Source organism: Gekko japonicus, unplaced genomic scaffold, assembly GCF_001447785.1.
Source record: "Gekko japonicus isolate JY-2015 unplaced genomic scaffold, Gekko_japonicus_V1.1 scaffold996, whole genome shotgun sequence".
Taxonomy (NCBI): Eukaryota; Metazoa; Chordata; class Lepidosauria; order Squamata; family Gekkonidae; genus Gekko; species Gekko japonicus.
In genome coordinates, this window is record NW_015165267.1 from 383,724 (window position 1) to 404,203 (window position 20,480).

General features: G+C 47.9%; 1 protein-coding gene across 1 annotated transcript in view; it reads right to left on the reverse strand.

Annotated features, from left to right (window-relative positions):
- The window catches only part of HDAC7 (histone deacetylase 7), a 318,340-nt gene that overhangs the window by 53,751 nt on the left and 244,109 nt on the right, over nt 1-20,480 (reverse strand). Inside the window, exons 4-9 of the mRNA XM_015410216.1 lie at nt 14,794-14,896; nt 12,212-12,327; nt 10,211-10,333; nt 7,468-7,577; nt 3,134-3,256; nt 898-1,081 (exon numbers count right to left, since the gene is read on the reverse strand). Of these exons, the coding sequence (XP_015265702.1) occupies nt 898-1,081; nt 3,134-3,256; nt 7,468-7,577; nt 10,211-10,333; nt 12,212-12,327; nt 14,794-14,896 (759 nt within the window). The remainder of the gene's footprint in view (nt 1-897; nt 1,082-3,133; nt 3,257-7,467; nt 7,578-10,210; nt 10,334-12,211; nt 12,328-14,793; nt 14,897-20,480) is intronic.

Sequence of the window (20,480 nt, forward strand, 5' to 3'; positions counted from 1 at the left end):
GTAGGGAAATTCACAGCTTCTTTTAACGGAGACACCCAAACTATGAGAAAAGACCTCAAGGATGATGCTTGTTCACACTCTCATGTGTAAGATTTCAGTGCACAATATTAATCCAAGGCCTTTTTCATTAGATCCTTTGTCCATCACGATTGATACTATTTTGTACAACTGAAGCTGTACAGGGCAGCTTTCCCACACCAGAATCAAGTCCTTGCCGCAAACGGGGCCATAACTCATGCTGTGGATCAAGATGTGTCGCCGTGTTAGTCTGTCTGCAGCAGCAGAAAAGAGAGCCAGCATGGCACAGTGGTTAACAGCGGTGTACTCTGATCTGGACAACGAGGTCCGGTTTTGCTCTCCTCCACGTGAAGCCAGCTGGGGGACCTTGGGTCAGTCACAGCTCTTTTAGTCCAAACAACAAGTCTACACCACCTAGTGGTGCATAACGCTAAAAAGAGCTAGTACTTCAGGCAGCCAGACAGTCTTAGGATCTCCCGGCTGCACCACACACAATGCCATATGATAATTACTATTAATTAATTAGTAGAAAAGAGCAAGAGTCCAGTAGCACCTTAAAGACTAACCAAATTTGTGGCAGGGGATGAGGTTTAGTGAGTCACTGCTCACTTTTTCAGATCTAAAAGAAGTGAGCAGTGACTTGTGAAAGCTCCTCCCCTGCCACAAATGTGGTTCGTCTTTGAGGTGCTACCGGACTCTTTGCTCTTACAATGCTGTGCTCTGGTATCTCGCTTATGTTAGGATCACCCTGGGTTTACCCTTTCTAGGAGTAATCCTACTTCTGTTTTCTTTTTGCCCATGTTAAAGCAGACCCACATCTAGTTAAGCAAGCATCTGCAGTGCCCCATTCCCCCCCAGATGAGGGGAGGCGGTACCCACCGGTCACGAGAGGGGTGTGGCTGAGCGAGGGTTCCAGGATGATCACCGGCTGGAGGCGAGTGGACAGGGGGCTCCCTGGCTCGTGTTGCTCCAGGTTGGTTGGCAAGAACACAGGCGCGTGGGTGCTGGTCAGGACGGGCACCTTGTGGGCCAGGCTTGGGAGTGTCCGATGGTCTCCATCTCCCTGCAGAGAGGATGGAAGAGAACAGGTTAAGGAGCAGCTTCCTGAGTTCGGAACTGCCTAGTTCCAAAATGTGCCCGGTGGCCATAAAATGCTATCGTCCTCTCTTGACATTTCTTCATAGAAGTCTCTAAAGCAGGGGTTGGGCTTGCCAAGTCCCCTCAAAGGGTGGGGAAACCCCCGCCCCAGAGGGCCGTTCCCCGGCGGCGGCGGATTGGGCCCCAGGGGGAACCCCACCCCCAAAGCACGGGATGTGCCCGGCGTCAGCACGTCCCCCGGAAGTGACTCAGCCACGCCAGGCACGCCGGGGGCAGGGCCACGGTCATCCAAGGGAAAACTCTATGTTTTCCCCTTGGATGACCGCAGCCCCGACCCCAGCGTGCCCGAGTCACTTCCGGGTGACGTGCTCGCAGTGTGCGTGCGCTCTCCCGGAGCGAGCCGGGACTCCCCCGCTGCGGCTTAAGGTACGACTTGGCAACCCTAGCAGATGCCCATGGGCACCACAGCGCCCACCACAACTTTTCCTGGTTCACACTAAGTTTTTTTTTTAAGTGGGTGGGGTCAGGCGTGCCACCTGCCCAGCAGGGCTTCTGATTGGCCACTAGAAATTCAATGGCCTGGGCAGATTAAAATAACATCGTTGCAGCGGCAGCTGCCACCAAAATGTTGGTTTTATTGTCTCTCACTTCTCTTTCCCAGTGGATTTTAAAATTGCCCCTTTCTTCCCTGGCACTTGGGCTTCCCATGTGTATGTGGCTCCGCCTTCTGTGGCAGCCATTTTGTGGTTGGCTCTGCCTTCCGTGGCCACCATTCTGTGGTTGGCTACACCTTCTGTAGCTGCCATTTTGTGGTTGCACTCACCACCCTGGATCGACATTAAAAAGGTGCCTACAGGCTCAAAAGGGTTGAGGACTCCTGCTCTAGAGACAGACAAGAGATTTTTTTAAAAATTCCTTCCCTCCCAAAGTTCTGGAGACAGCTGAAACAGATTCCAGTTCATGGTGTATACTGGGGTCCCCCAGCCTTTTTGAGGGGATCTCCAACACCTTTGGAATTCTGACGCAGCATGGAAGGTGCAGCAACAAAATGACTGCCAAAGAAGGTGGAGCCAGACACAAAATGGCTGCCACAACTTACCTTCAGTCATGCCAAAAAGGTCCTTTTGCAGTGGTGATAGCTACTGCTGAGGCAATATTTTTAAAAATCTGGACTTCCAACCAGGTCTCCAACAGCCAATCGGAATCCTTGCTGGGCAAAAGCCCCACCTAGCCCTGCCCACTTCCCCAAAACACTTGGTGGGTACTAGGAAAGGTATGAGTGGGTACCATGGTGCCCATGGACCCCACGTTGGAGGCACCTCCACTTCTGCATTCCACTTTTATATTTGATTAACAGGTTTGCCAGGTTTTCACATCATAAAAACCCCTGTTTCATCAGAGACCAAAGTAGGACAAAATACATGAATCTTAAAACAACTGACTGTTCTTAGCTCATGACTCCATTGTACTTGAAACTGTCATTCTGATTAGCTACTAAAGAATGCTCTTCATATCAGTCTTGACCTATACAATGTAAGAATCCAGCCCTGCTAGATTGGACCAAAGGTCCATTGACTCTGGCATCCTGCAGCTAACTAGATGTCACCAGAAGGCCTACAAAGCAGGGCACGGAGGACAAACCTCCCCTCCGGTTTTGCCCCCCAGCTACCGGGTATTCAGAGGTATACTGATTCTGGACACGGAGGATCCATTTAGCTGCCGGGCCTGATAACACCTGAAGGACCTATCCTCCATGAGTGTTTCTAATTCCCCCTTATCAGCTAGTGAAACTAATGTCGACCAATGCATCCTGTGATGATGAGCTCCCCAAGTAATGGCGCACTGTGAGAAGGAGAAGAAGGAGATGATGGAGAAGGAGGAGGAAGAGGAGGAAGCAGAGGAGGAGGAGATGTCGGAGGAGGAGGAGATGACAGAGAAGGAGAAGGATGAGAAGGGGAAGAAGATAAAAAAAGAGTGCAACATCCCTTTCCTCCTGTTGGTGCCCTTTCAAACCTACCCGGGTGGACGCCGTGGAAGGGGCCGGTAGCCCCAAGGTGAGAGCCGGGAGGGAACCAGTGGTCTGAAGAGCAAAATGGGCCAACGAACTTTCCTGCATTCTCAGGCGCTGAGCTAGCGGGGCCTGCACCAATGAAAGAAAAATAAAAGTCAAGTCCAGTTACATTTGCCCACACTTGGTGGGAATGCGAACGGATTGCAGAATTCTGGGAGGACATAAAACAAATGGTACACAAAATCATAGGTATTGAAATCCCACTGAACCCTGAGAATCTCTTTCTCAAACATTGGCCGCCTCACATTGAGAAGCACATTCACAAGCAGACCCTAGATGTGATGATATACGCTGCTCGCACAGCAATCGCGACTTGCTGGAAAGATCCAAATCCCCCCCAAAAGAGTTTATGGTACCAAAAGATGTGGGACCATTTTCTTGTGGACTCTGTGACCAACAAATTGAACAGGATAGCACAGTACCCAATAGATAAACCTATAATGGATAAATGGAACCCTATATTAGAATTTTTAGCTTCAGAAGATTTCTTGCCCTCTTCCTGGCAGCAATTCCAGAGGTGGTTGTAAAGACTATTTCAACATGGTATGCTGCATGTTATATCCTACACCTCCTATACAAATAAGCAATACAGACACAATGCAATTTCATATTGGCAAATACACAGATGAATACCGTAGTTCTCAAGACATACCAGAGCGAATTAAATGTTTCTGAAATGTGAAAAGCAAAACTGTAGTTTTTCAGACTTTTTAATGTTACATAAAATTATTGGAATATTGTTATTATTATGGTACTTGACTTTTTTGTAACTTGTTTTATGATACAATAATTATTTTTTTTTAAAAAAAAGTCCAGTGGTTTACAAATGCCAGAGCCTCAAAGAATTCGTCGAGAAGATGCTGAAAGCATCCATGCGCAGAGGACAGCTTGCAAATGGGTTGTCCATTTATGGCTCGTTTGCTTTGTGGATTTCTGGCAGTGGGGGAGACCAATTTCTTGGAGATCCAAGTCTCCACTTTGCACACTAGTCATGAACTTCCGGGGGGGGGGGGGGGAGTGTGGGAGTCGTTTCTCCCGCCCCACACACCCATGACACCTTTTCAAGGTGGTCGGTTGTGCTGTTAGGCATGCAGACTTGACCAAAAAAATTATGCTGACAAGATGCAAAGGACTGAAAAGACTGGGGTGGGGGTGGGGATCAAGAATTGGTAGACAGAAAGAAGAAAAGGACAAAGATTGTTATGGTTGCTTGCTCACAGGAAGTTCTATGCTCCTGCAGAGTGCAGGGGGTTGGACTAGATGACCTGCAAGGGACCCCTTCCAATCCTAACATTCTATGATTCTATAAGAATGTTCCCAACAGCTGCTGCTGCTCTGGTGGGTGGAAGAGAACTAAGCAAGAAAACGAGACACTTCCCCATGTGGGCATGTGCGCTTGCATGCAGAGTTGAAAGGGCTGGGGATCTTAAACCTGAAGATTTAGGGCTAGAAAGCTCTGTGCAAAGACCATTCAGAAGAATGCAACGAGAACACAGAGTGTTGGATCCCGTGGAAGATTTCCAAGGGCAGAAGTGGGAGAGGTGATTCTGTCAGATAACTATGCAAGGTGTGAAGGAGCAGCTCACTTTGTCTGTCCTGACGTGTCTGCTCATTCAGTTCTGTGACTGCCCCAGTAGGATACCCCCGCATCTAGTTCTTTTTCCTCATCGTTCGTGAAAGAACCTCTGCCTATCTGCCACAAAATCTCAGAATGTCGCAAGGGATTCCAAGCAGACTTCTTAGGACACCCTGTAGGGTACTTGGACAGGCTTAATGGGCCTCATAGGGAATGTTTCCCGGAACCCTCAGTTTGCAGGGGTTCCATGACAGACATGCAGGAGTTTCTTGGCAGACAGTGATGCAAGCGGATGCTGATTTTGAACCTAGTCGACCTGGGCCCACCCCTCTGTTGCGGACTGATTCTGCTCGGGGTTGCACAAGTGTTATCTAAGAAGTCGGCAGTGTGTTCATGTTTGCATGACTAACGTGTGTCTGATTGATGAAATTTTAATACTGAGCGTGTGTGAAGGGTGTGTGTGTGTGTGGGGGGGGATTGCATTATGTGAGGCCACTGGGACCAGAATTATCACTAAGGAAGCAGAGAAAAGAGCAAAAGCTGTGTATGTTGATTCTACAAACAGGAGATACACTGTGGCCTCCTGTGGAATCTGGATCAGTGGGGCCCACATAATCCAGTAAAGAAAATGTGAGGCCAGGTCCCAACCCCTGCAGCACTTTCTCCCAGAGCAGCATTTTAGTTGGATTTACAAAGCTTTAAAACCCTAGCGTATGTGGGGTAACCTTTGCAGTAGCCAAGGCACCTCCATTTGGACATCTTGGGGAATGGGAACTCGACCGAACCGACAAGTGTTCGATCAAGCACCAGGTATTAAAGAAGCGGGGAGTACCAAGGGTCCTGTGTGACCAAAGCAACAGACAAAGCGACCAAAGCGGCAAAAACTGAACTTTAATTGCGACTTGCAATTAAATGTACTACCAAGATTTCTGTTTTTAGCACAAAGCATACCGGTGTTAAAAAAGCTAAACTTTTTTGAAGATTTGAATAAAATCACCAGGCAATTTATATGGCAACATAAGAAAGCTAGGATAAAATGGAAAGTGCTCCAAGACAGAAAAGAGAGAGGAGGTATGAGTGTTCCCAATTGGTACATATACTACCAAGCGTCCGCCTTAGTGTGGATAAAGGACTGGATAAGCCTTGAAAACACGAGACTTTTATCGTTAGAAGGACACGATCTTCATATGGGATGGCACGCTTATGTATGGTATGGGAAAGATAAAATCCACTCAAATTTTGTTAGACATACATTAAGAGGATCTTTAAATAAAATATGGACTAAGATAAAAGAGACTTGGTATAAGAAAACCCCAAGATGGGTAGCCCCATTAGAAGCTTTTATTAAACCATCAGTAGTAACAATGAATTTAAAGGAAAGCTATCAAACATTATTAAACAAAAACAATGAGCTAAAAACAGAAGAAAAATTAAGACAAGAAAACAACTTGTCATGGTGGGAGCAGATAACATTATGAGATAGATACAAGAAAGATATGATAAGAGGTTTTGAGGACCAAAATAATGAATTAGACAAAATATGGCTGTCCTCAAATGACAAACTAATCCAGAAGTTGTATAAGTTCTTACTAACGGACTTTGAACAGGACGAAGAAATTAAATCTGTAATGATCACCTGGATGAGGGATATAGGAGAAATAGGGGAAGAGAAATGGGCAAATATGTGGAAAATGGTCAAATCTATGAGAGCGATAGCATACAAAGAAAATGTGTTTAAAATGTTTCACAGATGGCACTGGGCGCCCGATAAACTAGCGAAATGTTACAAGGGATATTCAAATCTGTGTTGGAAATGCAAAGTGAATAAAGGGACTTTCTATCATATGTGGTGGGAATGTAATAAAATACAAGGGTTCTGGAGAATGGTGAGAGGAATACTTCAAGAAAGCCTGGGTAAAAACGTAACATTAAAACCGGAAGTATATTTATTAAACATGATCCCGAAAGGATACAACAATCAGGCCTCGTATATAATTAGCTATGTTATAACAGCTGCAAGAATATTAATAGCGCGACAATGGAAGGCAGAAGGATTACCTACAAGGGAAGATCTGATAAATAAAATATTAGAACTAGCCAGATTAGATGATCTAAGTTTAAAGATGCAGAATAAAACTGAAACGGTACATAAAAGGAGATGGGAAAAAATATATAAATGGATAGAAGAACAGACAGAAGTTTAATATTTCCAATTTGTATATGAAACAATAAGAAATGAATTACTCTGATATGTATGCAAATGAAACTGATGAAATGTATGTGAACATAAAGTTTTAAAAATAAAAAATTTAAACCCAAAGCAACAGACAAAGCGACCAAAGCGGCAAAAACTGAACTTTAATTGTGACTTGCTGCCATGTGAGAATGCAGCCCATGTTCATGGTGACCCTGTTCCCTGGCCTGATAAATACGTCCATAAGCAATACTGGGTCACAGTATTTTTACTAGCCCACATGACCAGAAATAGCTGTGCTGGCTTCCTGTGGCAGATTAAGACTTCTGGTACAGAAAAGTTTCTCTACCTGATCGCCTAGGAGTGATTCCGACCCACCGTAGGTGACCAGCTGAATAACGGCTGGCACAACTGTTAGCAATTTGCTGGATCCACCGGGCCAATCATAGATTTGTACGGGGAGGGGGAGGCTTTCCCCTCTCTGTGGTCTTATGGGGGGGGTGTCCATACCTCTTGCGTGAGCCCTGATGCGGCTGGCAAGGCTCCATGTTCTGGCACCAGGCTGTCGTTGGGTGAACTGCACCCAGATACTGGGGTGCTGCTGCTGCTGGGAGAGGAGTCTGCAAGAGACAAAGGGGGGAAAAAGAACAGCCTTGGATATAGGAAGAACAAAAAGGCAGCAATGCAAAATGGAAATGGCCATGTATAGAGTAGGGATGTGCACAAAACAAATTGGTATTTTTCAGGTTTGGGTATATTAAACCCGAAAAATATCAGTATTTCCCAATATTCCCGAATCCCAATATTGGTATATTATTGGGATTTGGGAAATAATAAGGATTGCCGAATTTTTCAGCTCAGCATTTAAAGGGATGGTCCCTTTAAATGTGCATTGTAAGCCACGGAGAAAGTGTTTAAAAGGATTGCCTTCCCTTTAAACACCAGCTACCCAGCGGCCATTTTCTGATCGCCGACTTACTACCCCCCTCGGTAATCGGCTGAGAAAACACCCGATAAATACCTTATTGGTATTTATCGGGTGTTTTCTCAGCTGATTACAGAGGGGGGTAGTAATTCGGCTATCAAAAAATGACAGCTGGATAGCCAGTGCTTATCGGGTATTTTTTTCAGCTCATTTTATATTGAGTGCACACCCCTCATATAGATTTGTGAAAGAAGCTTGGAAGATGACTGCAAAAATGGATCTAGAAGCAGCCAGGGCACCTGCGCATAGCTAATGCTGGGCACATGCTATTCCTACGTGCTTCTATTGGTTTACCAGGCAAGTACAGACACTTGTATCATTCCACTGTGCAAATGGAGATATTCTGTCCTCACCCTGTCGCTGGAAGCCTGGTTAATATGTAAGTATTTATTATCCCACTTTTCTTTCAAAAAGGGCCCAGAGTCCAAGAAACCCAACACAGAATACATAAACCAGTGCGCATCAAGTAGACAAGAACCAAAGTGTGTACATATCTCAGGGTGGTCTTGGATTCATCAGGAGACTTGACTGAGGACACAGGCGACAAACCGGCGACCCAAGAGCCAAAGAGCCAAGAGTCCCGAGAAAGCCGGCTGCTTTCTCTGCTCCCCACCCTCCCCATCACACCTATCAGTGACTGAATGAATTTTAATTATGACGAGTGTCGCGAGTAGTCAGTGAGGCAATGTTAACTAATAACTCTCCCGGATTATGTGCTGCTATTGCAGAGCGAGCCTGGGGAGACAGACCGGGAATCTGAGGTAATTCTGTTGCTTTCCCCTCCCCCCTTTTCCTGGAGTGATCCACACTGGCACCTTCCTTATCTGAGGTGAAAACTAATTTTTCTCAGACACACAAAATAAGTTTGTTGTCTCTTCTTTAGAAGGGCTCAGTGCTTCGTGGGTTGGAGGAAAAGGCACGGCAAAGCAACAAGTTGTTGGTTATTTACAGCAAGGGACAGCAGAACTCTGTTTTAAAACAGGTGGAGTTGGGAATAAACCTACCAAACACTTCTGAATCCATATTATTAAATCACTGGGATGAAGGGCCCTTTTCCCAAACAAATGAAGAACTAATTTCCTTAATGCTTATAGCGGGTAAAACATTAATAGCTCAGGTTTGGAAATTGGAAAAAATTCCAACTGTAAAACAATGGTTCGCAAAGTTATGGGACATGGTAGTTATGGACAAAATTGCGATGCAAATACTGGAAACTGAGCAGCCTCACAAGACATCAAGATTTTTGGAAAAGTGGTTTGTGTTTTTTCATTATATAAACCATGTAAAAGATGGTATTGTCTGCGTTACCTACCAAATATGTTGATTTTGTATTGTATTAAATGTTGTTTAATGTATGGTTATTGAAAAAATGTTATAAAAAATAAAGTTATAAAATACCCAACAGGTGGAGTTTCACACGCAGCTTTACTGAACTGACAGGGTGTTTCTGTCAGAGAAAGGGAAATAACGTTTTTATTTGGAACGCCTCCTTAAACCTAAGGATCTCAGCCTGCTGAAATAGGTCAAGATGGGTAGCCGTGTTAGTCCGTTTGTGGCATAATAAAAGAGCAAGAATCCAGTAGCACCTTAAAGACTAACAAAATTTGTGGTGGGGAGGAGCGTCTGTGACTCACTGCTTCAGATACTTCACAAAACCTCCTCCCCTGCCACAAATTTTGTTAGTCTTCAAGGCGCTATTGGACTCTTGCTCTTTTCTACCGAAAAAGGGTTAGTTTGTCTCCTGGGATATTTCCCTCAGTCTCCTCACAAGTCCCTAACCGACAAGTTCCTTGAGGTAACACGGGATACCTGTTCTGTTCCTGCCTCTTTGTCAGCCCCTGAGTACCTATACAGCTATTTATTTATAATGTTTGTGTCACGCTCTGACACTTCAAGAAATGGCTCCCGGGGCAGCTCAAAAAACAATTAAAACCAGAAAGACCACAAGATAACGACAACCTCATTAAACGCAGCCGTGAACTGACTCTGAAATGCCAAAAAAAAATAACAGATCCATATTCCCATTGTCCTCGGTAGAGGTACAACCTTCTGAGCCCATTGACTTCAGTGGATTTAAGAAGGGCCCAATGTTGCTAAGGACAGAATTGTTACAAACATTAAAAAAACAAAACGTAAAAACTTTCCTCCTCGCACTGAGAAGGCCCTGCTGGACCCCACACTCCTCGGCTCCACCAGACCAGGGATACAACATCTGCTTTCAGGATGCCCGACGTTTCCCCCACAAGCCCTTCCAAAGCGCCCTCTTACCGATGGCTTCCGTTGGCCGCCTCTTCAAAGAGGGAGGGGCGCTCTCCTTACGGGTTAGGGGGTTCTTGCGCCGCTCGCCCGCCTTCTTGGTCTTATAGCGCAACTTGAGGTTGGGCTCAGAGGCTGGAGCAGATACAGAGAAGAGGGTTAGGACTTCCATGGTGGTAGGACCAGAAGGTCCATCTATCCCACCGTCCTGTCCTCCACGTGGTCAGGGATTTGTTTGGAGGATATAGGTGGTCGGAGGCATTTGGATGCTCAGAGATCCACTACAGTTTTGGTCAACTGTCCAAGGACAAATGAGACTTTAACTCAAAGCACAATGTGAGAATGAGGGAGATCCGTCACCCTTATCTGGGCTCAGGAGAATGGCCAAGGTGCTCCCTGAATTTGCACCAGTCCTGAGAGTCAACTGGAATGTAGGGGAAGGGCTTGCTATTTCTGGAGTATTTTCAAAGCTCAGAGCAATGTCAAAGGTGAGCCCCTCCCTTCCTCCTTAAGCTGGGGCAGGGTTGGTGGCAAGCACAATTTTTGGCCCAGCATTTGTGGACTCTTATTGGTACATATCTTAGTAGCATCAGGTCACAATCAACTTATGGCGACCCCCAACAAAGGGCCTTCAAGGCAAGGGAGAAGCAGAGGTGGTTTGCTATTGCCTTCCCCTGCATAGTCTTCCTTGGTGGTCTCCCAGCCAAGGACTGACCCTGCTTAGCTTTCAACTTGTGGTGACCCCAGCAAAGGGCCTTCAAGGCAAGGGAGAAGCAGAGGTGGTCTGCCAGTGCCTTCCTCGACAGAGCCTTCCTTGGTCATCCCTCATCCAAGTACCAACCCTGCTCAGCTTCCAAGATCTGACGATATTGGCTATACCACACTGCCTTCTCTCCCCACCTACTGGTACCTGAGGCAAACTAATTCAGAAACCATGCCCCAACATGGTTAAAAAACAACAACAATTAACATAACCGATAATTGGCCAGCTTTCAATGGTTTCCCAGGCCAGCTCAGCCCATGAAACTGTAGGCCTGGGATTGTTCGGGGGAAATTACAAGCAGAGTTAGATTATAGCTCTTCGGTAGAACTGGTCCGTTTCACCTAATCATTAGAAATTGTTGGCGAGGTTTTCATTTGGCCTCTGCTCCTATGCTGTTTCAGTAATGCCTGTGGAATATGAGGGCGGGAAGGTGGCAGGGTGTAGCCCGATCTGGTCAGATCCTGGAAGCGAAGCAGGGTCGATACTTGGGTGGGAGACCACCAAAGATGGCTCTGCAGAGGAAGGTGAAGGCAAACCACCTCTGCTTCTCACTCGCCTTGAAAGCCCCTTGCTGGGGTCATCATAAGTTGGCTGCAACTTGACAGTGCCAATGCCCACGGAATATGGGCTTGAGCCATCTCCCTTCCAAAAGATGGTTCTAACACAATTATTCTGCCTTTGAACAAACAGGTCCTGCCCTTAGCTATTACGGCCAGCAATGGTCATCTATACCCCTATCCTTCCATGGTTTTATCTGGCTTTTTTTTTACCATACTGCTTATACAAACTACTGATGTCACACGAACACATGAAGCTGCCTTATGCAGAATCAGACCTTCAGCTGGTCAGAGTCAGTATTGTCTACTCTGACTGGTAGCTACTCTCCAGGGTCTCAGGCGGAGGTCTTTTACATCACCTGCTGCCTGGTCCTTTTAACGGGAGATGCCAGGGATTGAACCTGGGACCTTCGACATGCCGAGCAGAGGCTCTACAGCTGAGCCACAGCCTTTCCCTTGAGCAGATAACCCTCAGCTCGCTCACACCTCTGACACCAAGTCAAAATACACCCATGCAAGTTGCTAACTTTTCAACCCGCTTTTCTGGCCGTGCCTCTTACAGCACCTCTGACGGGCAGAGAAATCGGCAGGTGATCCCGTCGATCTCCAGACTGTGGAAGACGAAGGAGCAGGCCAGCACGGTCCGCCCCACCCCCAGTCAGCTGGGCAACACCCCCCCCACAGCCCTCGCACCTGTTTTCCGTAGCGGAAAGTGCTCCGGGGAGTCTCCAGAGCTGTTGGTGATGGCAGGGAAGAAGTTGGGGAGCACAGGAGTGGGTGGTCCTTCGGGTTCCATCGGCTCCAAAGACCTGGATGGCGGAGGACAAGCGGAGAGAGAAAGAGGGTTGCCATTTCCACACACTTGCGACAGTGTAGCGTAGCAGTTCAGAGAACGATTTTAACCTTTAAAGCCTTAAGTGGCCTGGGACCGACATACCTAAGGGAACATCCCTCCCCATGTACCCTCCGGAGAGCCTTGCGCTCCGCTGAGCAACGTCTACTGATGGTCCCTGGCCCAAAGGATGTCCGTCTAGCCCCAACCAGGGCCAGGGCTTTCTCAGTCCTGGCCCCCAACCTACCCCCAGGCCTGATGGTGCTTTGGACAAATGCGCAGTGCAGATAGCTGCAGAGATGATTGCCACCCGGTATCAGGGCTCAAGCACCAATGTCAATATCGCACGTACACTCGGAAGCTGTTCTGAGTGATAGGAATTGCCAGGAAGTAATAGCGAAGAATTAATTTGATCTCCAACAGTTTGCAACGTTGTACTTCTGAGCTAGCTCATTACGCTTGTCGGGAGAGATAAAAAGCAGGCTGGCCCGGGGCTATCTTATTTGCCTTCCGAAGGGATTCACGGTTCACGCCGTCATGAAGATCTGCCAGGCACGCTGCTGGAGATAAGACTGCAGGGCCCCTTGCCCAAATTGTCATACACTTCCAATTCCAAACAAATAAATATTATTATCAAATCTGCTATGTTGTTTTTATTTCTGGCAGTCTCATTTAATGTTAATAAAAAAGCAAATCTGCATATTTTGCAATAAAAACGTGTGTGTGATATTTGTTCATGTCCTGCGGCTCTCAAACATCTGATGTTTATTCTATGTGCCTCTTACGTTAAGCAAGTTTGGCCACCCCTGGTCTAAATCCATCCTATCCTACACCAGATGGTGGCAGGCAGGGTTTGGAAATGAAGCGCGCGCACAAAGGGTTCTAAACATTTGGAAAACCTTGTCATAAATCCCATGAAATAACAGACACACATTCTAATAATAGAAAGCTGCCCTCCCCACATCCCGCTCAGAAGCCTGTGGGAAAGCACTGAAAATATTCAGTCTGTCTTCACCCCCAAAGAGGAAGAGTCGGTAATTCCACTGTTCTCTAACCGAAGAAGACGTCTCAAAGGGGCTTACAATTGCCTTTCCCTTCCTCTCCCCACAATAGGCACCTCGTGAGGGAGGTGGGGCTGAGATCTGAAAGAACTGTGACCAGTGTTCCCTCTAAGCTGAGTTAGTGTGAGCTAGCTCAGTTTTTTAGCCTCCAGCTCAGATATTTTTGTCTTAACTCAGGAAGGGTGGCTCCAGAACAACCTAATTTATGCAGTAGACACATCGCTTGCTCACAACTTTATTGCCAGTAGCTCACAAAGCAGAACTTTTGCTCACAAGACTCCATAGCTTAGAGGGAACATTGACTGTGACTGGCCCAAGGTCACCCAGCAGGCTTCACGTGGAGGAGGAGTGGGGGATCAAACCTGGTTCTCCAGATTAGAGTCCACAGCTCTTAACCCAAACATGCATTCTCGCCAGTGGAGAGTCTGCGCTCATGTTAATGATGCAGGGAATGCAGAGAGCCTGTTTAAGTGTGCCATGCTAAGCCGGGCATGAAAGCGAGGGACGGAGAAGGGTGCTCAGGAGGGCACTGTTATCGTCATGGGCCCTTGTCAGGAGTCCCAAATCTGGATAAAATTGGGGTACAATTGAGGGTCAAAATTACAGAATCAACCGGGGAAACGTAATTATGCAAAATATAAATTTATACAATGTGAGAACAACGAATAAAGTGCTACATACATAAATTTACCAAAAGGTTACATATCAGAAGTAAGAGAATCACAATGTATTCTATTTAACGAAGCTTCCGGCTTGTGTCTTCGTTTCGATTCTATGCTTCCTCAGACGTAAATTCTCTCCTTCAACCACTTGCATTAACCGAGTGCCGTCTCTTTTTTTCTTCAGTCGTTTTCTTTGCTTGTCAAAGCTTACGTTCCAAATAGGAAACACCAAACTTCATACCAGGCTCCAATCCAATCTGCTCGACGCTACAAACCCTGGTTTCCCCGGTTGATTCTGTAATTTTGATCTTTCGCAACTGGGGGGGTCTCTTTGTATTTATCTGTACAACTGAGGGTGTCCTATCGACCCATTGTTCTTAGCCAAATCATCCCTGCTGCCCCTCTCAACAGCTAAGGCTTTGACAACTGGCGTCTTCCTGCAGCCAGTGTACTCTAGAGCTGCCAACTTCCACATGGTGGCTAGAGATCTCCTGCTGTGACAACTGATCTCTGGGCGACAGACATGAGTTCACCTGGAGAAAACGGCCGCTTTGGAAGGCCAAGTCTACAGCATTATGCCCCACTGAAGCCTCCCCCCTCCCCAAACCCTGGCGTCCTCAGACCCTGCCCCCCCCAAATCTCCAGGTATTTCCCAACCCAGAGCTGGCAACCCTACAGTGCACGCATTTGCAAAAGGTCTTGGGTCTACAACCCGATCACCTGTATGGCATGACGGGAGCATTGGTCCTTTCCAGAGCGGCCTGCTGCTTTTTCAGGATCACTTCGGCCAACTTCTGCTTCACGACCCGACTCGCCACAGCACCTGTTGAACAACGAGAAAAGCGGTCGTTGTAACTACCACGGCACATTTCTCGCCAGTTTCAGTGGCCCGGTCCAAACCAGGGTCTAATTCCTCTTGGCAAAAAACAAACATGGGCCCAGATATGTTACCGTCCTGCTGATAATGAACTCTACAAAATATACGCCCAATAAGGAACCCGCTGTGTGTTCCACGCTGGCACGTCACTTCTGACTTATGGTGACTCAATGAACTGATGATCTCTAAAACATCCAATCGTTAAAAGCCTTGCTCTGGTCTTGACAACTGAGGGCCTTTGTGGCTTCCTCGATTGAGTCCGTCCATCTCATTTTGAGTCTTCCTCTTTTCATAAATAGATAAGAGAAGCCAATGCTGGATCAGGCCAGGGGCCCATCCAGTCCTACAGTCTGCGTCACACAGTGGCCGAAACCCAGGGGCCATCAGGAGGTCCACCAGCGGGGCCAGAACTCCAGAAGCCCTCCCACTGTTGCCCCCCCTCAAGCATCAAGAATACAGAGCATCGCTGCCCCAGACATAAGAACATACGAGAAGCCATGTTGGATCAGGCCAATGGCCCATCCAGTCCAACACTCGGTGTCACACAGAGAACTCCACAAGCCCACCCACCTTTGCCCCCCAAGCACCAAGAATACAGAGCATCGCTGCCCCAGACATAAGAACATCAGAGAAGCCATGGGGCCTGGCCCCCTAGTGGTTTTTATGGGGGCCCACTCCCTGAGCCTCGGCTTTCCCTCCGATTGCCTGTCGCACAGTTACAGCACTGCACTCACGAATATAACTTCGTACACTTAGCAGAAAATACTGTGCTAAAAAGGACCAAGCCGGGTTCAGAATCAGCGCATGGGTCTAAATGTTTCCAGTGCAGCTTTGGGAACCGCAGCCAGCATCTCCCTTTTTGATCTCATCTACGATGAGCCGAATCTCTTTAGGACTCAGCCACAACCAGTGGTTGACCGCTACAGCAGTTCACTCCTCCTGCTGGGTTTTCTGTGCCAGGCTTCAGAAGAGATCGCCAGGGAGGACGCTTGATCTCCACCTCTCCTTTTTTTTAAAAAAATACGGCTTCCTAGACTTCTGAGGAGCCTTAGATTGCGACACTGTTAACAGTCTATTAACATTGGGATTCTGGGTTGCTTTGGAGCAGGGGTCATTTCGTAGAAAAAGAGGTGCAGGAGCTCATTAGTATAACTTATTAGCGTAACTTATTTGCATATGCCACACCCCCTGACATCACCGGAAGTGTGTCAGAAGGCAACACCCATCGCGCAGACTCCACTGGACGGTTTTGGATTGCTAGCTATTGGGGTGGGGGGGAACGTGCAGATCTGCCCTCGCAGAGGAGGGAGCGCTTGTACCTGAATAAAACTTGGTCTTAAAGGTCCCACTGGACTGTTTTGGATTGCTAGCTCACAGAGGAGGGAGAGCTTGCACCTGAAGGTGGGCCGGGGAGGGGCTCTGCAACTTACCTGGCTGCTTCTTGCTCCTCGTGGCCCGACTGAAGGCTGCTGGGAGCACGGGGTGGGGCTCGTTGCATGTGCCCGCCCCCTGGGCTCCTTACTGTCGGAGCTCCGCTCCTGTGTGCTCCTGCAGGAAATGACCCCTGCCTTGGAGGAAGGATCTAGTGGGGGGCTGGGTGGGTGTGCGCCAAGCAGACCCACCCTTGCCCTGGAGCCTTTAATTAGCTGGTGCCCCCCCCCCAAGGCCCAAGTGAAAGTAGCGGTGAATTTCCTCTACTGAGCAGGGGGGCTGGACTAGATGACCTTTGGGGTACCTTCTAGATCTAAGTTTCTCCCTAAGAATGCCCAGGAGAAATCCAGCGGCGGGAAACTGGCAGCTTGAGGACTTCTGCATCCCTTGTGATTCCAAGGGGTGGGAAATGCTCTGGAATTTTTGGTGGAATCACCCTCTCTGAGTGTCACTCGGAGGAGTCCGCAATCTCTCCTTCACTGACAGCAGCCGGCAACAGCCCTTCCGAGGTGCTGACGGGCGTGGGAAGCAGCTGGAAGGAATTCCCAGGGATGGATCTCACTTGGCAACTCTCTGAAGTGTCGCTCTGCTGGTGCCCAAGGGCATGGGTGTGAGCCCGGGTGGATCGAGGACAACAGGTGCAGCGGAGGTTTGAAACGGGGCAGGGACACACCACTAGGCAGTTAGCCAGAGGAGTTTTGCAAGGGACAGGGTTACCTGGTAGTTTTAATATGTCTCAATTTCAAATCCCCTTAGCCAGGGATGTCCTTCGACGTTCTTGTTTTCCCCAGTCTCAGTTCCCTGGTTTATAAACTGGGGATATTATTGGCCTAGATCCTTGGAGGGCAGCGAGAAAGACTGGCATGTATCTTTGGGGGCTTCAAATTTTGATCCGTGAGCACAGAACAAGAGAACAGGAAAGCCTCTCTCAGTGCAGAATTACTTCTCACGTGCAAAACAGTGTACTTTAAAAGAGGGCAGACTGATTGAAGACATGAAACTTGGCCTCCTGCAAACGATGCAGAACTGACTGGTCCAAGAGGACTCTTTTCCACAGGCAGGAGGGTTCCTCACCCAAAATGGGTTGACCAGCTCACTCTGACAAACCATTGAGGACTGTGGTCTATGCCGCTGTGTTTCGCTTACCGCAAGTAGGATCCTAGGTATGTAATTTCTGTGCCGCTTATTGTGTCGTGTTAACCCTTACGCTATCCTTCAGCTTCTTTCTGGTGGTTCCAGACTTCTCAAATCCTAATGCACTGGTTATTGAATGACCCTTTTTGGAGATTCTGCAGGTTGACTCTGTGTAATCTGCTTCGAGGCCCTGTGAGCTGGCCTGTAGTTATGGTGGGGCTTTTCAGGGCTCCGCCCCCTTTCTTAAAGGCACAGCCCCACAGGAATTTCTCCTGTAAATGCTTTCTTCAATCGTTTAAAAACATTTCTTTAAAGACGCACACTACTTTAAGCAGAGTGGGGTGCTGTCGTTGACTAATTCCCGCACTGAGCAAGGGGGTTGGAGTAGGTGACCTCTAGGATCCCTTCTAGCTCTGTGTTAAGAAACTGGTCTCCTTTAAGAGAGTTTTCCTTTCTTGACTATAGAAGTCACCACCCCCACCTGCCGGATTGTTCTCAGAATTGTTGCTTAGGCTGGGCAGAAGTGATTAACTTGCAGCCACTGAGGCCTGCCATCTAAAGTGATTGGCAGCTTGGTAACAGCTTTCTATTGGCTAAATGGCTTTTCTTTCTGCACTGAGAACTTCAGCCCCACCAGAAAAAATATCTGCCCCACAAGCCACAAAATCCTGGCTACGGGCCTACTTGTGAGAAAGGCGGGGTATGAATAGCTTAGGTGAAGTTTCAAACGAATGAAAGAGAAGCTGAGGCACAAAATCCTGGCTACGGGCCTGCTTGTGAGAAAGGCGGGGTATGAATAACTTAGATGAAGTTTCAAATGAATGAAAGAGAAGCTGAGCCCAAGGAAGGACAGCAAGGGAGAATGGGATGGAGAGAGGCAGAGTGATGCTGTGCTTAGGGTGTCAGACTAGGAGCTGAGGGAACCAGGTTCGAATCTCCCGCTCTGCCATGGAAGCGTGCTAGGTAACCTTGGGCCACTCACACATTCGCAGCCTAACCTACCTAGCAAGGGTGTTATGAGGATAACATGGAAGGGAGGAGAAAGATGTAAGCTGCTTTGGGTCTCCATTGGGGAGGAAGGCAAGGTATAAATGAGATAAGCAAGCAGATAATCAGTTAGGAACACACAAACACGCATGCATAGAACCTGTACGGTCTACCTACACAGGTACGACATGAGGCAGAACAGGTGGTATTTAGCTAGGAACAGAAATATGCAAGTGAGCACACGATTTCCTTCTTTTAAAGTCGGGATCTTATTCTGATCCTATAATCTCCATGACCACTTTGCATGTTTCTTTTTGTTTTTTTAAATGGGTGTAGCAAGAGTCATGGGACTATGACATTGGAAATCACACACACACACACACAAGACTCACAGATCCCCCCCCCCCCTTGGAGTTCTTCCAGACCTCTGAAGATTCCTCTCCTGACCATACTTGGCAATCACAGTTTTTGGCTTAAGAGGCGCATCTGCCTCTTTTAAAAGCGACGTGAGAAGCAGCACTCCGCCATATCTGCACAGGTGGGACCCAGCCACACTGCAACGGCAATGCAGCCTTTTCAGAACGGAAAGCTGCACATCACGTGGACAGAGGGACAACCTCCCAAGAATGGCAATTTTAAGGAAGGGAAAAACCACTTTACAGAAAATTGCACCACAGGATGGTGCAGCTCCTGCTCTGATCACTAGATGGCGCCAATGTAAAGTAAAGGTAAAGGTTCCCTTGCTCGAAAGCCAGTCGAATCCGACTCTAGGGTTGCGGAGCTCATCTCCGTTTCAAAGCCGAAGAGCCAGCGCTGTCCGAAAAAACATCACAACATCCCGAAATAAAAGAAATAGAAAATATAACAATGGTGGCAAGTTTACACACAAAGTAAAGGTAAAGGTTCCCTTGCTCGAAAGCCAGTCGAATCCGACTCTAGGGTTGCGGAGCTCATCTCCGTTTCAAAGCCGAAGAGCCAGCGCTGTCCGGAGGTGTTTCCGTGGTCATGTGGCCGGCATGACTAGACGCCGAGGTGCATGGAACGCTGTTACCTTCCCACCGAAGCAGTACTTATTCATCTACCTGCAGGCTGGCAGGAGCTGGCAGGCTGGCAGGAGCTGGGCCCAGAGACGGGAGCTCACTCTGTCATGCGGCACTCGGGTCTCGAACTGCTGAACTACCGACCTTCCGGTCTGCAGTTCAGCGTCTCAACCACTACACTTAACTACACATAAGCATCTATAAAGGGCTGCTATATATCTAAAATATGTCCATATGCCGTCGTCATCTATGTGCCATAAATTCAAATGTTGATAAGGTTGTAAGGTCTTCAATAGGAGCTGCGGTGGCTCAAGTGGTTAAGATGCTGAACTGCACGCTGTGGAAGGTCAGTAGTTCAGCAGTTCGAGACCCGGGTGCCGCATGATGGAATGAGCTCCCGTCTCTAGTTCCAGCTCCTGCCAACCTAGCAGTTCGAAAGCAAGAAATTGCAAGTAGATAAATAGGTACCACTTCGGTGGGAAGGCCACAAGATCGCCGAAAAAACGTCCGGTGTACCACCAACGTATGTGCCTTCCCTACGCCCAGGGATCAGCGCATCTTAAGTCCTGATGCCAGTGCGTGCACCACGACAGAACGATATCCGAGGTGGAGACGGGAGCGGGGTGTGCGTGTGTGTGTGTGCAGAAGGCGCACGGCGAGATTAACCCGTGCAGCTGCCAAGACGACAAAGAGCCATTTGACTGGCAAACCGTTGTCTTTTTGGCAAGGAACATCCTTCTCTTCAAAGCGGCGCAACCCCGCCCCACGCCGACACGCCCGTGCCTTTTCCCAGACGAGTTCCACGGTGGCGTGGCGGAACAACAGATGGAAGCGCCCTATCTGCCTCGGATCAGTGCTGCGGGCGGTGAACTATTACCAAGGCTTAGACAAGCCCTTGTTGGTTTACAAGTTTCTCAACGCTTGTGGGATATATTTTT